This window comes from Benincasa hispida, chromosome 4 (assembly GCF_009727055.1).
Source record: "Benincasa hispida cultivar B227 chromosome 4, ASM972705v1, whole genome shotgun sequence".
Taxonomy (NCBI): Eukaryota; Viridiplantae; Streptophyta; class Magnoliopsida; order Cucurbitales; family Cucurbitaceae; genus Benincasa; species Benincasa hispida.
This window is the reverse complement of record NC_052352.1, coordinates 7,437,954-7,454,049: the sequence shown is the minus strand read 5'-3', so window position 1 is coordinate 7,454,049 and position 16,096 is coordinate 7,437,954. Positions and strand designations below refer to the sequence as shown.

At 28.5% G+C, this 16,096-nt stretch overlaps 1 protein-coding gene across 1 annotated transcript; it reads right to left on the bottom strand.

Annotated features, from left to right (window-relative positions):
• Window positions 1-9,706: 9,706 nt before the first annotated feature.
• Window positions 9,707-15,235, bottom strand: LOC120076649 (patatin-like protein 2). Its single transcript, XM_039030529.1, has 7 exons — window positions 15,101-15,235; window positions 12,921-13,102; window positions 12,648-12,828; window positions 12,376-12,540; window positions 10,969-11,271; window positions 10,676-10,848; window positions 9,707-9,806 (listed from the first exon to the last, which is right to left on the bottom strand). Exons 1-7 carry the CDS (start codon window positions 15,233-15,235, stop codon window positions 9,707-9,709), a joined length of 1,239 nt encoding a protein of 412 aa, XP_038886457.1.
• Window positions 15,236-16,096: the final 861 nt, after the last annotated feature.

Genomic DNA, 16,096 nt, shown 5'->3' with positions numbered 1-16,096 from the left:
TATTTTGGAATGATTTGAGTTAACCTTTCAATTAGATGGAATATACTAGAGAATATTTGTTACACTGATAAATGATATATATATATAATAAAAGGGAAAGACAAAAATGTAAAATGGAGATGTGCTCAACTCAAGAATCTATAAAACTCATGTTTGAGGAGGGCATCCAAAACTCTTTAGATGCCTTCCGTGCAGGCATTTTAGGATACCAAAAAATCTTTAGATGTTGGAGCATCTTACAATACCTTAAAACAAACACGATAATTCAGATACCCACGAAACAAACTATTCCTAAATATTATAAAGACAGGTGGATTGTCCTGTAAGATTAATCGAGATGCACGTAAATTGACCCGGACACTTACGGATGTAAAAAATAAATTAATTAAAATAATAGTTTTCGAACACAAAAAGCCATCAGCAAACATCATGAACCAAAACGAATCTGCGTCCTGTCGTTTTCGATTTGATAAACCCTACAACGAATTATCCAATTTTCTAAATTGTTGCATACGTTTCATTTTAATACATTCCAATAACACAAATAGCCACCTTTTCCTCAAAAAACCTCTATTGATTCAATTCCAAAGCTTCAATCCCTTATAAAAATTTATTTGTTTTACAATAACGAAATTCCAAGTCTAAAGCCTCCATTTGAAGTTAAGAGTTTTTTAAATCAATGCGTTTAAAAAAAGGGTTTGAAGAATAATTTAAATTTTCTTTAAAATGAGGGATAGTCAATTCATGAAACAACTTGGACCATTGTGAAGTGTGGTTTGTTTGGTAGAGATAACGATCCTTCGTTTATCTCCACTTTGAACATAAACCGTCATAACTTTGCTATTGGTTTCACCCAGAAAACTCCATATTAATGGAGATGGTTATTCTCACTTATATACCCATGATCATCTTTTTATTTAACCAATGTGGGATTTTGGTCGTATTCTCAGCAATTTTTATATGTTTCTCACCTACGCCCCGACCAAGAATGAAAATATCCATTGACATATTGATATATTCATATAGATTGCCAACATCTTTTATAAATGTTCGTAAAACATAAAAAATCATTTATTTAGTCCAATATGAATATGAATGCAAATAGATATTCGTAATTTAGTTTGGGAGAAAATAATTTAATTATTAATTTAATATATTTTATAAATTTCGTGACTTACAAAAATATTCGTCAATATCGATACTTTATCCATAAATCTATCGATATATCCAGTAATATTAAAATTTTTATATCAATATTTTAATTCTTGGCATCAAAGAAGTATTCTATTTATTAAACAAAAGTAGTAGATATTGTCTTAATTTCTACCTAATAAAGTTATATCTATATATTTGGTATATATATATATATATATTTCTACCAAATACATGTAGAAGTTGTTATAAAATAAAGAGAAATTATTTCAAATGATAAAACTGTTGAAAATATTTACAAGATATAGTAAAATTTTAGAACTATCAAGGATAGACGTTGATAGACACTGATAGAACTATCCGTGTCTATCAGTGACATTGATAGACACTGATAGAAGTCTATCAGTATCTATCAACGTCTATCATTGATAATTTTAAAATTTTGCTATATTTTGTAAATATTTTATTTTATTTTTCTATATTTAAAAACAATTCTAAATAAAATTATTTATTAACTTTTAAAAAAAAATTAATTATATAAAAATTAGTGGTATACAATTAAATTTAATTGTTTTTGAAAATTTCACTAAAATTATCGTGTTTCATTCTCGTGCTTGTATATATTTATATAGATAATTTCATCTTGTTTTATTTAAGACCATTTCTTTTCGAGAAAAGATATAAACATATAAAATAAGAAATGAGGTTAAGAGATGACGAAGGTGAGATGATTGTGTCAATCTAATTGTAATAATTTGGTGCACCTACGGACCTATATTGGTAATATTTTTTTTTTAAAAAAAACAAAGAAAATAGAAGATACGAGCTACATAAAAGCAATTCAATTTAGAGCAATAAAGTTGATTGTTTAATTAGAGAAGAGTTTTGATTTGGCAGATTAAAGAGCAGTCTACCCTCCCAAATAGTTATTTTGAAAAATGTGCTTATTCCTTTTAATACAAAGATTTCACATGATTGCTACTATGATGTTAAAGCAAAGGAGACCAACTCTTAGGGAATTGGTGTCGATGGAGCATAAATCTTCACGTGATTAGTAGGTGCATTATCTGAGTATCTCAACTAAGTTGATACATTTATAGCACTTTCATCTTATTTTGAGTTATTATGTTTTTTAGAATTTTTATATTATTACGATTATGTTTAATTTATGCAATCTATTTCTTTATGATTTTAAGGTTTAAAATCTACCGTTAATAACTTATCCCTGAATTTCATGAAATAACTCTATTTAATAGTTCATAGGTTAATATTTGTTACTTTTATAAATTAGTTACAATAAACTATTTATTGAACACTATTATGAATATTATAATAGAAAATAGATGTCCATTGTTTAGTGTCTCAAAGGTCACGTGTCACCATTCGTATTATCTATGTGTCTTGTAATTATAGTTATTCATGTTTGGTGTCCATATAAATCCACATTTTACTTACCACTTTGCCTATAAATAGTGGCATTTGGTGGATCTTAAAATCACACATACATTGGTGAGAAATCCACTTTCACTAATTTTCATATTATCCAATTTCGTGATTTTGGTTATTTTATATTTTAAGTTATTTTATTTTATAATTTTAGTTTTTATTTATTTATTATTATATAAAAATATTATTATATTACATTTTTCATATCCACATTCTCGTTATGCTTCTCAATTTCATAACACATTATCAGCACAAACTCTTATCATTTTTCCCGCTAAAAGTAGGTCCTAAAGGTATGTAGGTTTTTCCCTCTTCGTTATAATTAATAAATTTAATGTTATTTTGCATTTTCAATATCTATTAAATTTCTAACATAAGTACAATATTTTATGATAGTGCTGTCATGAGAAATCTCAAAATTAGAATTTGTCGTCCTTGATATTAACAATAATAATTATTTGTTATAGGTACTTGATGCAAAAGCTATGATTTTCCTTCGTCATTATATTCACCAGGGGTTGAAAATGGAGTATCTTACAATAAAAGATCCTCATATCTTGTGAAAAAATTTGAAAGAGATGTATGATCATAAAAAAATAGTTATTCTTCCCAAAGCTCGTTATGAGTGGATGCATTTGAGGCTGATTTCAAATCAGTAAGTGATTACAACTCCACATTATTTAAAATTAGTTCAAAATTGTTATTATGCGGAGCGAAAATTGATGATGTCGATATGTTAGAGAAGACATTTTGTACATTTCATGTCTCAAATATGCTCCTACAGTAGCAATATCGAGAGAGAGGTTTTAAACAGTATTCTGAATTAATTTTATGTCTTCTAGTGGCCAAACACAATAACTAGTTATTGATGAAAAATCATCAATCTCGACCAACCGAAACAACACCATTCCCTGAAGTGAATGCTGTGAATTTTAATAATAATCGTGGTCGAGGTCGAGGTCGTGGTCGAGTCATGACCGTGGTAGAGGAAGAAATAATTATTATTTTCGTGGTGGTCGTTCCAATCATTTAAATTTCAAAAGAACCACACAAAATGATGATCACAAAGGAAAAACTTCACAAGATAAAAGTTCAAAGAGTATTGAAAATAAATGCTTCCGATGTGGAATGACTAAACATTGGTCACGTACCTGCCGTACATCAAAACACTTAGTTGACTTCTATCAAGCCTTCCTAAAGGAAAAAGAGAAAAATGTGGAAGCAAATTTTGCATATCAGGATAATGACATATTTGACCCATCCCATATGAAAAATTTGGATGTGGCGGACTTCTTTGAATCTCCTGAAGAAAAGATTAGCGCAGTTGATGGAACATCAAGTGTTTCTTTTGATTTTGAGAATATCTAAACTTAATGTTATTGTTTTCTTTTATCTATTTTCATGTTTTTTTAATAACTTTTATATATTTTAAGTGTTGTTTTTCTTATTGTAATTATTTTCTTTTAATGAAGAAACATGCATCATTTTCATATGTTGGGTGTTTCAAAAAAGAGTAAAAAAGATTTAGGTCTGGCAGACAGTGCAACTATACACAATACTTACAAATAAAAAATATTTTTCTAAATTGACAATGTTGAAAGCAAAAGTAAATACAATATCAGGTTTTCAAACTTGATCGAAGGTTTTGGAAAAGCAAATATTATTTTACCTAGAGAAACAAAATTTACAATTGATAATGCATTGTTCTCTAGTCAATCAAAGAGAAATCTTCTAAGTTTTAAAAATATACGTTGCAATGGTTATCATATTGAGACTGATAGTAAGAATAATAATGTGGAATATTTATATATCATACCCATTGTCTCAAATGAAAAACGTATGTTGGAAGAGTTGTCTGCTTTATCTTCTGGATTGTATTATACTCATATACGAGTAATTGAAACATATGCAACAATGAACCTGAAGTTCATGAATCCAGACATATTTACAATTTGTCATGACCGATTGAGTCATCCAGGATCTATAATGATGAGGAGAATTATTGAGAATTCAAATGGACACCCATTGAAGAACTAGAAGATTCTTCAATTTAATAAATTATCACGTGATGCTTGCTCTCAAGGAAAATTGATAATTAGACCATCACCAGTTAAAGTGGAGACTGAATCACCTGCATTTTTAGAACGAGTTCATGGTGATATATGTGGACCCATTAACCCACCAAGTGGAGCATTTAGATATTTTATGGTATTAATAGATGCATCCAGCAGATGGTCACACGTGTTCTTTTATCAAGTCAAAATCTTGCATTTGCAAGATTACCTGCTCAAATAATTAAATTAAGAGTATAATTTCCTGATTATACAGTTAAGACCATTCGTCTTGATAATGCTGGTAATTTACATCCCAAGCTTTTGATAGTTATTGTATGTTAATTGGGATAACTGTTGAACATCCTGTAGCTCATGTTTATACATAAAATGGTTTAGCAGAATCATTTATAAAACGTTTGCAATTAATTGTAAGACCATTACTATGAGAGCTAAACTTCATCTGTATAGAGACATGCTATTTTTTCATGCAATGTCACTAGTACGCATTAGGCTAGTAGCTTATCACAAGTACTTGTCATTACAATTAGCTTATGGTCATGAGCCAAATATTTCCCATATGAGAATTTTTGAATAGTATATGTTCCAATTGCTCCACTACAATGCACTAAGATGGGTTCTCAAAGAAGGTTAAGAATATATGTTGAATATGATTCCCATCAATTATTAAATATCTTGAGCCCCTCACGAGTGATGTATTTATTCCACGATTTGCTAATTGTCATTTTAATGAGACAAATTTTCCAACATTGGGGGGAGGAATTAAGAAGTTGGAAAAAGAAATTACATGAAATACATCGTTATTATCTCATTTAGATCCCCATACAGATCAATGTGAACTACTCTCTAGCCGTTACAAGTTGTTGTAAAGATACTACAAACGAAGTGATCCAGATTCATTCATGTATTGATATAAGGAGTTTGCATAAGATCAAACTAAGAAATAACTCACTCTTACTTTATAACGTTGTTTACTGTTTAAGACTAACTATTTCGCTTAAATGACCTAGGTAACTCGACCTTAATCTTGAGCTAACTATGAACTCCTGTTTATTCGGGATTGTCCTTAAATTTGCATGGGTGAAGGTTGGCTCAACAGCACCGTCTCAATAAGCCTCCCATTCAAGGGTAAGACCGGATAGATAGCTGGAGACATAGGGTGTAAGATGGAATTCACGCCTACCCGATTAAAGATAGGAGAAAGATTGTTCTTTTAAGTACTGAATCCAGGTCTTAAACAAAGAGGCCCCACCCTCTTACTGGCTCAAATGGGATCCGGTTTAGTGATTGGATCATAAACCAATTGTTCATTAGAGGATCAGTTGGAACTTAAGGAACAAGACATAATATCGAGGGTAAAACAGCACATGGACCCAGTTGATATTACGAACAACCTGTGAATGGTCAACTTACTGGTTATAGTTAAATCATGTAGACATAAATATATCTACAGTGAGGAGAGTGTAACTATCGAGCTATAGTGGTGTGACTCGATATTAACGGATACTGATAAATTTGGTCTAAAGAGTTTAGCCAATTAATCTTAATAATTGGAGCTCATGATCTGTAGGTCCATAAGGTTTCTCTACTAGGTGTCGTAAAACATGAACACCTTGAATTATTAAATTGAGGAATTTGGAATGATATCAATTTGAATTATTCAAACGGAATTTCAATTTGAAAATGTTCAAATTGAAATTAGGGTTCTGAGTTTGAATAGTTCAGAATCCAATTAGAGTTTGTTTAATTATATACGATATAATTAACGTTTGATTGTTAAAATTAAGCGAAATTAGAGAGTTTATAATATTTAAATATTAATTACATGAATAGGATTCATGTTTAAAATTAGGTGTGTGATTAATTTGATATTTGATATTAATTAATTAATTAATTAATTAATTATGTTTAATTAATTAAAAATCAAATTAATTTCAATTCTAATTTTCAATTTTAGAAATTGAATATTTTTAATATTAAAATTGATTACTTATGAATTAATCAAATTGAATTTAATTAATTTAAGATTAATTAAGAGAAATTGGAAATTTGATTTTGTAAAATTGGTTTTGGAAATGGGTTTTTCCATTTTTACTTCCAAGCATGAGTTATTGCACATGCATTTTCACACCAAATTTCCACTCCAATTGAAGTAGCTGCTGGCTAATTCCATTACTAAATGTTGCCTGCATGTTGCTGAATAATAAAAATACCTCTATTATGTTGAGATGAATTGAATGGAAAAAGATTTAGGAGTTGGAAAGTCAGTTTCTGCTTGAGTTTCTTCTTCCTCTTCAAACCCACAAACACACTTACCAAATTCACTCAAATTTGAGTTCCACCACTCAAATTCAAGACTGAGAATAGTAGAGAAGACCTCTTGGCGGTTCACGGACTGATTTGGAGCTGAATTGGAGTAAAGAGCGGCTTGGATTTGAAGATTTCATCATAAAAGGTACGTAACTTGAAACCCACTTGAAAATGCATGCTTTAGAAATCAAATAAAATGTAATTAGAGTGCTTATTGATTCTGTTTGTTTCCATTGCCTGCTTGTGTATTTCATCAAAAGATGGAATCTAACTGATGTAATTATTGAGAACATTTTTGCGTATAATGTTGCTCTTGATATTATATATGAAAATGAGGATTCTGAACTAAAATCTGTTGAAGAATGTCGACATAGAATATATTGGTTTCAGTGAAAAGAAGCAATCGAGGCAGAATTAAACTCACTTTCATAACGTCAGGTTCTTAGACCTATAGTCCGAACACCAGAAGGTATTAAACATGCAGGATACAAATGAGTATTTGTGAGGAAAAGAAATGAAAATAATGAGGTCATAAGATATAAAGCAAGACTAGTTGCACAAATTTTTTCGTAAAGACCTGGTAATGATTTTGAGGAGATGTATCCTTTAGTGGTGGATGCAATTACATTAAGATATTTAGTTGACTTGACTATGTATAAAAGTATGAATATGCATCTTATAGATGTAGTCATAACATATCTATATGGACCTCTTAATAATGATATTTATATGAGAATCCCAAAAAGATTTAAAGTATCTGAAACATATACATCAAATTTCCAGGAATGGTATTCAATAAAGTTACAGAGATCACTATATGGATTGAAACAAGTAGGATGGATGTGGTACAATCACCTGAGTGGATATTTATTGAAAGAATGATATCAAAATAATCCAATATGTCCGTGTGTTTTTATAAAGAAATCGCAATCAGTATTTGTTATTATAAATGTATATGTTGATGACTTGAATATAGTTGGAACTCCTAAAAAGCTTTCAAAGGCAATAGAATATCTTAAGAAAAAATTTGAGATGAAAGATCTCAGAAAGACAAAGTTTTGCCTTGGTTTGCAAATTGAGCATTTAGCAGATGAAATATTTATTCATCAATAAGAAAATTTTTGAAAAGATTTTATATGGACAAAGCACATTTATTAAATATTCCAACAGAAGTTCGTTCATTGGATATAAAGAAAGATATATTTTGACCTCGAGAAGATAATGAAGAACTTCTTGGTCCTAAAGTACTATATCTTAGTGCAATTGGTGCACTTATGTGTCTTGCTAATAATACAAAACCAAATATTGCATTTTCAGTAAATTTATTAGCTAGATATAGTTATTCTCCTACAAAAAGACGTTGGAACGAAATTAAACATATACTCCATTATCTCTAAGGAACAATAGATATGAGTTTGTTTTACTCAAATAAATCAAATTTTGATCTAGTTGGTTATGTAAATTCTGGATATTTATCTGATCCACACAAAGCTAAATATCAAACAGGTTATTTGTTCACACATGTGGAGGAACTGTTATATCATGGCATGGTGAAAAAAATTATAATGACCACTTCCTCAAATCATGTTGAAATTCTTGCAATTCACGAGGCTAGTCGAGAATGTGTATGACTAAGGTCAATGACTCAATAAATTCGTGAAACATGTGACTTGTCTTCTAATAAAAACCTTCCAACAATATTATACAAAGACAGCACAACTTGATAGTCCAAATCAAAAAAGGATATGTTAAAGTAGATAGAACAAAACATATTTCACCGAAACTTTTCTACACTCATAATCTTGAAAAAAATGACGACATCACTGTACAACAAATTTGTTCGAAGGATAACCTGACAGACTTATTTACGAAGACATTATCAATCGCAACTTTTGAAAAATTAGTGCACGACATTGGAATGTAGCGACTCAAAGATCTTAAGTGATGTTATCATGAGAGGGAGTTATATTGTATTTTTTTAGGAGCATATATTATATGAAATATGTACTCTTTTTCCTTCACTAGGGTTTTTTCCCATTTGGTTTTTTTCTATTACGGTTTTAATGAGACATATTTTATATATATATATATATGGGCACCTAAGAGGGGAGTATTATGAATATTATAATAGAAAGTAGATGTTCATTGTTTAGTGTTCCAAAAGCCATATATCACCATTCATGTTAGTCATGTGTCTTGTAGTTATTCATGCTTGGTGTACATGTAAGTCCACATCCTATTTGCTACTTTGCCTATAAATAATGACATTTTGTGGATCTTAAAATCACACATACATTGTATGAGAATTCCACTTCCACTAATTTTCATATTATCCAATTTCATGATTTTGGTTATTTTATGTTTTTAGTTATTTTATTTTATAACTTTAGTTTTTATTTATTTATTATTATTATATAAAAATATTATTATATACATTTTTCATATCCGTATTTTTGTTGTGCTCCTCAATTTCATAACAAAACACACCATTTTCTTTAATTAAAATTGTAAAAATCTGTGGCGGTGACCCGATATAATAAAAGAAATATAAATATCGAAACTCTTGTTTTATCAAATATAAAAGAATCACTGATTTTTATTATTACAAATATCACAAAGAAAGATAAAAAAAACTACCAAGAATGGAAACACAGAGAATAGTAACGTTATAACATTACAACTAACAATACATAAAAAGATAAATGAATGAAATTACATAAGTCTGTTTAAGAAATAGACAATTGATTTCCCTTGAAACTCGCAGCTTTTCCATGAGGAGACCGAGCATGGCGGAGCCGCCTTTCCTCCGACAGCAGTTTAGCAAACCTGCAATGAGATAGATACACACCCAGAACGACATGTCGTTTTAATTAGATCGAGCTTAATAACATTAAAAAAAATGGCAAAATTACGTTTTTAGCCTCCAAATTTTAAGGAATAGATGCATTTTATTTATAAGTTTTGTAAGAATATATATTTCAAAGAAGGAAATTTTCACAGATAGAAAAAATGTCAAATTATTTACAAAAATAGTAAAAAAAAAAAATACTCTATTAATTTCTATTACCAATAGACTTCTATCAAAGAAGATTAAATTTTGTTATATTGTGTAAAAAAAATTTCTTATTTTTCTATTTTCGAAAATCCTAGATCTTTGAAGTAATTTTTAAAAAATAATTATATTATATTTTAAATTATAAAAAAAATTTTAAAAAAATATCTATTATCTCTCTTTCCATTCTCTCCTCCCTCCATCTACTTTCCATTTTTTTTATTAATTTAAAATACTTAAATTTGTGTACAACACATATTATTAACTAAAATTTTATAAAACTCAAATATTAAATATCAAAATTCAAGATATCTATAACAAAGTTCAAATAAATATCATAAAAATATATGTGAGCTACAATNATATTCAAGTTAGGTTTGGATCAATCCAGATTTTTAAAAGTGTAACTTGAACTAAATCCAATTCCAAAGAAATATAAAAAATTTGATCTCATCCAATCCAACTCCAAATTAAAACTAACTCAATCCAATCTTTAGAATTTGGGTTGAGTAATCTAAATTGGATTATTTGAACCTCTCTTAAAAAATATATGCATAAAATTAAGTAGGATCTAAACTGCATCAATCATCGCATTCTTAAAAATACATTTTGAAAACAGAAGAAAGTTGGAGAGGGATGGGACCTGATGAGAGCTTCTTCGTTGGTTTGTGAATCAGCGGTCTGAAAGACGCCGGTCTCTAGATTAACTTTTGAAACTGGTTTTTTCAAAAGCGCTTCCCCTACTTTTATAAGACCTTCCAAATTCTTCTCTGTTGCCTCGTCCAGCGTCGATAATTCATTGCTTAGCGTATCATCCTAATTTTTTTTTTTTAGAAAAAAAACATTTATATTATTTAAATAAAAATTGTTATGTATATATATTAATTGTACTAAATAAAAGAAAAATGCATAAATTTAAGGATATGGAAATTTGACCTGAATTCGGAGATACTTGTCTTCACAATGAAGGGCTTGAAAAACCACAGAGAGATTGAAATCTACCATGTCAGAGCTGGCTTGATAAAAGGCGTCAATTATCGGGGTGGTGCCGCCCGCAGTCAGCCATCCAAACAGCCCCCAATGGGCTGCTTGCTCCGCCGTGAATTTCATCTCTGCCTTCGGAGCTCCGGTGCCGAGAGAGATGACAAGGAATCTCCGGTAGTCCATTGGTTTTATAGGGAAGAACTCGGGGCTTTGTCTTATAATCTCCTTTGTTACTTCACCCACAGCCAATAGAGTCTGTACATTTTTACTCTTTAGAAACTTAAATAAAGTTATTGTTAAATAACTATTTTGTTTTTAAAAAATAAGTTTATGAACGTTACTTTTACCTCCAAATTTCTTCTTTTATTATCTATTTTTTATCGATGGTTTAATAAACCAAGTTAAATTTTGAGAACACAAAAAAAGTAGTTTTTAAAAAATTGTTTTTGTTTTTGAAATTTAGCTAAGAATTCTACCATTAGAATTATACAAATCATCGTAAGAAATGTGGATGATATAGGCTTAATTTTCAAAACAAAAACAAAAAACTAAATGGTTACCAAACGAGACCTAAACTATTAACTTATATTTAGGTTCGTGTGAAAAAAAAAAAAACAAATAGTGAAACAGAAATGGAAAACAATATTTCAATTTGTTAATAATGTAAGAATGTACAAATAAAGATACATGTGAACCAAGCTGTATGTAAATATTTTTCATATTAGAAAGTTAATGAGAGGGGAGTACTTGTAATTTTTTTTTTTTTTGAAAATATTCACAAGACAAAAAAGATTAGGGAATGCACCGAAATATCTCAACTAGGTTAAAATTTCTCTAGCATCCGCATCACGTCCCAAGACCAAAAGATATTATTAAACAATAAAAAGATATAAAAGTGAACTAGATAAAAGTTCGAGAGTAAAAAAAAAAAAAACAAGCTACAAGAAAGCTCTCTAGTTAAGAAATATAGTAGTATTTTCATAATTACAAAAAAGAGATTTTTTTCGAACACCATATAGGAGTACTTGTAATATTATGATTAAAAAAGTAATCATGTTCTTTTATAAATATTTCAAAATTATTTTTTAATAGAAATCCATAAAATAAAAATTGATCGAAATTTTGAGAATGCTAAAATGATGTGGTTGCATGTAATGAGACTTGAAACGAAAATTGAGATAATTGTTTTAGATTATCACCAAAATTTGAATTTAAACGTCAACATACTATTTATTTCAAGTTCTAATTTCTATCTAAAATTCTAAAACATGAGGATGGTTTTAAAAAATATATATATTGATATTTTAAAAATAAAGGATAGAGTTTAGGGGTTTAAAATAATTTTTAATTATTATTTACCGGATTATTAGCTGCAACACCACCATCGACAAGATCGAACTCCCTAACTGTTCCAGCAGCAACATCCTCAGTTTTAAAGTAATAAGCTGGAAGATAAGTGGGTGCTGCTGAAGTCGAAAGGCATATATCCGACAACAAAGCATCCAAAGAAGGATTTTTTTTTATCTGAACAAAAAAACATTAATAATAAATTTATATAATTTGAAATATTATTATTCTCTTTAATTTATTAGTTGGAAGAGAAGAAATTCAAATTAAAATTAAAAGACAACCTCGTAGCTAGAGAAGACGGTTGGCTGAAGAAGCTTAATGTCAAACGTTGGAATTACAACGTTAGTAAGTGTTTGGTTTAGCTTTGTGTCACCCAATTTCTCCTTCACTAGTTTGTGTAGATATTTGCCATCGTATTTTGGACCTTCTATAGATTTCAACACCTTTACTAATGGCCATTTTCTGCAATATAATAATAAAAATAATAATAATTATGCATCATTTTTAAGGGTAAATAAAAAATATATATATGTTTAAATTTAGGGAGTTAGGACATTGTCTGTGGGAAAATCATTGGACAATGATCGATGAAGAATTGTTTGATGTCTTTTGATGTAAATAAAGGTCGGTTGTTTTCATTTGGTGCCGTTATCATGGCCGTTAAAAGCCCTCCTGTGCTCGTCCCAGCAATCACGTCGAAATAATCGGCGATTCTTGCATCCTCACCATCTAATTTCTGTACTCGATTTATACAAGCTTTGATTACTATTACGTAATAATATGTACTTCATATTACTATTGAGAATTGTATGGAAGGGAAAAAAACCCTTCAATTAAAATTTGTTATTTCTCTTTTTAACACACAAAGAAAAATTCTTTAAAAAAATAAAAACGGTCATGTAGCAATTTTTTAATAGAGCACCTAAGTATTTTTCTCTTCAAAACTTAAAATGAAAATTATTTTACTTAGAACAATGATTAGATGTAACCTATCATTTGTGCTCCTCACTTCTCTACCACATAAAAAAGGAATTAAAAAATATATATTTTTACAAAATAAAAATGTCATGTAGAATTTTATTGGACTATACTTGGGATGTACCAAGATAGGTGCATCTAAGGGATCATCCAAGTTTTTCTCTTTTACTTATGTCATCATCAGCCAAAAATACCAAAGTACTTTTTTTTGGGGGCTCTTTGCTTCTTTCCTATTTTCTTCTTTGCACGATATTGTTTAGTGTTTATATATTATATCAAAGTCTACACGTTTTTTGGGACCTTATCTAAGGGTGTGTTTGAGGCAAAAATTATCTTAAAACTATAATAATCATCTCTTGCTACAGTAAATACTATTTTGTATTCCCCAATTAGCTACTGTCAACACCATTTCAAAACATTCATTTCTTACCGTATTTACTATTTGCTACAGTTTTAACTATTTATATTCATATTCTTTTATTCTTTGTTATAGTATTTAATATTTTTTTCTCGAACTAAAATAATTTACACCTCAAATACATACTATTATAACACCAACTAAAATAATCTACACCATAAATACAAACTATTATAACTCAACTATAATAACTAATTTCTTATCTCAAATGCCTCTTGAAAGATTACATAGATTAATGATTTCATTTTTTGTTTTTTAATTTGAAATTTATGATTGTTTCCCCCATAATTAAAGATTTTCACATTTGTAGGAGAAATACTAGAATTTCTTATCAAAATCTAAAAATAAAATTTGGAAAGTGACTATTTTGGTTAGTTTTTCAAATTTTGGCTTATTTTTTAAAACTATTAGTAGAAAATAAATAACAAATATATAAACTTGTGGTGAGAATAGTGTTTATAAGCTTAATTTTCAAAAATAAAAAATAAAAATCAAATAATTATCAAAATGAGCTTAATTAAGCCCCCGTTTGATAAGCATTCATTTTTTGTTTTTGGTTTTTGATAATTAAACCTATTTCCACATATTTTCTTACAATAGTTTGTACCTTTTTTAAGTACAAGAGTTGAGTTCTTAACCAAAATTCCAAATTCCAAAAGCGAGTTTCTTAAAACTATTGTTTTTTAGTTTTCAAAATTTTGCTTAGTTTTTTAAAACATGGGTAAAATATAGATTAAAAAAGGCAAGAAATTCAGTAGTGGAATGAGTATTTGTAGGCTTGATTTTAGAAAACTAAAAACAAAAAAACTAAACGGGCCTAAACGTTCAATTTTATGTTTATTTAATTCATGAACATTGAAAAGTATTCTAATAGTTTTACGAATTTTCAATTTTATGTGTGATAGCTCCCTATTCACTTTTTAAAAAAAAACTAATTAATTCTTAAACTTTCAATTTTATATCCAATAAATAGTTCATTAAAGTTTTAATTTGATGTCTAATATAGTTTCACCTATTCTCTCTTTCTTTTGTTTTAAATTCACAAACATATACTAGAAACAAAAATGAAAGTTTATAGTTTCAATTAGAAATAAATTTCAATTTATATCTAATTAGATGAGTTGAATTTTAAATTTTTTTGATATCTCATAGATGTATTGAACACAAATTTGAAAGGTAAGAGATTTATTTGACAATTTTAAAAATTTACCAAACATTAAATACAAAATTGAAAGTTCTTCAAAACATATTAACACAACTTGTAAGTTCAAAACTAAATTTATAATTTAACGATTTATCTATATTCTAAAAAAACTATATTTCAAATTCTATTCATACCTGAAGTTCAGACTCCAAAAAAGTAAGGATGGTTCCTGGAATGATTCCTCTGATTCCGCCTCCATCGATGCTCAAAATCGTAATAAAGTTCCCAAATGTTGGAGGCTGCAATGGCACATTTGTCGCTTCATCCATTGGATAGAAAATAGGGTTGGAGATTTTAGTTTTAAGATTAAGAAACTAATTAAGATATAATTATTGTTCTTAATTGTGATAGGAAGTGAATTAATGGTATATGAGGTATTTATACAATGAGTTACTAAACATAGTCTTAATTTTATTTTAAAAAAAATCTCATTGAGAGTGTTTGAATCTTGCTTGAACAGGTCAGTAATCTGAACATTGTTCTTGTATATTATTATTGTTTTGGATTAATTTTTTTAAATTTGTCTTGAACCTTCCTTGAAAATGTAAGGGATTTGAAGTCTTTTATTATACTGTTTTGGAATGAAAAATCCTAATATTTTCTGTTTGTGGAGCATTGCATGAAATAGTCAAAGGATTTAAACATCATCAATAAACTTAATTAAAATTTGTGGAATATTCATTAGAAGAGAGATTTTTTTTAATTATGTTGAATGTGGAATGTATATAAAGGGGGCATAAAAGTTCAAAAACTTTGACCAAATTGATAGGTCAATATTTAGCATACTTTAGAATCTTCTTCTCCAAGTAATTTGATTAATTATTGTATAGTTCAAACCTGACTAAGTTTCTCAGTGACCAATAATACTATGCCTAATATTTTTTCCTTATTATTAAAAATAATATATATATTAAAAGTAGTAATAATGATTATATTATTATGTCTCGATGAATTTTTCTTCACACGTTTAGGTTTCCTTGTAGGGAACATTAATGTATGGTCAATAATGGTATACAAATACAAGGAATTAAAATCAGTGATGAGTTGAAAATAAGGACACTAAGGTTACTATCAACATAAATAAATAAATAAAGACACTAAGATTTTTGCATAGAATATCTCTCGTGTGT

What these genes read in the sequence shown, in the direction of transcription:
- LOC120076649 (XM_039030529.1), bottom strand. Translation starts at nt 15,235, where the DNA reads ATGGATGAAGCGACAAATGTGCCATTGCAGCCTCCAACATTTGGGAAC. An exon ending in CCGTCTTCTCTAGCTACGAG is followed by an intron (nt 12,541 to 12,647) that starts GTTGTCTTTTAA and finishes TTTTTTGTTCAG; the next exon opens with ATAAAAAAAAATCCTTCTTT. An exon ending in AACGAAGAAGCTCTCATCAG is followed by an intron (nt 9,807 to 10,675) that starts GTCCCATCCCTC and finishes ATCTCATTGCAG; the next exon opens with GTTTGCTAAACTGCTGTCGG.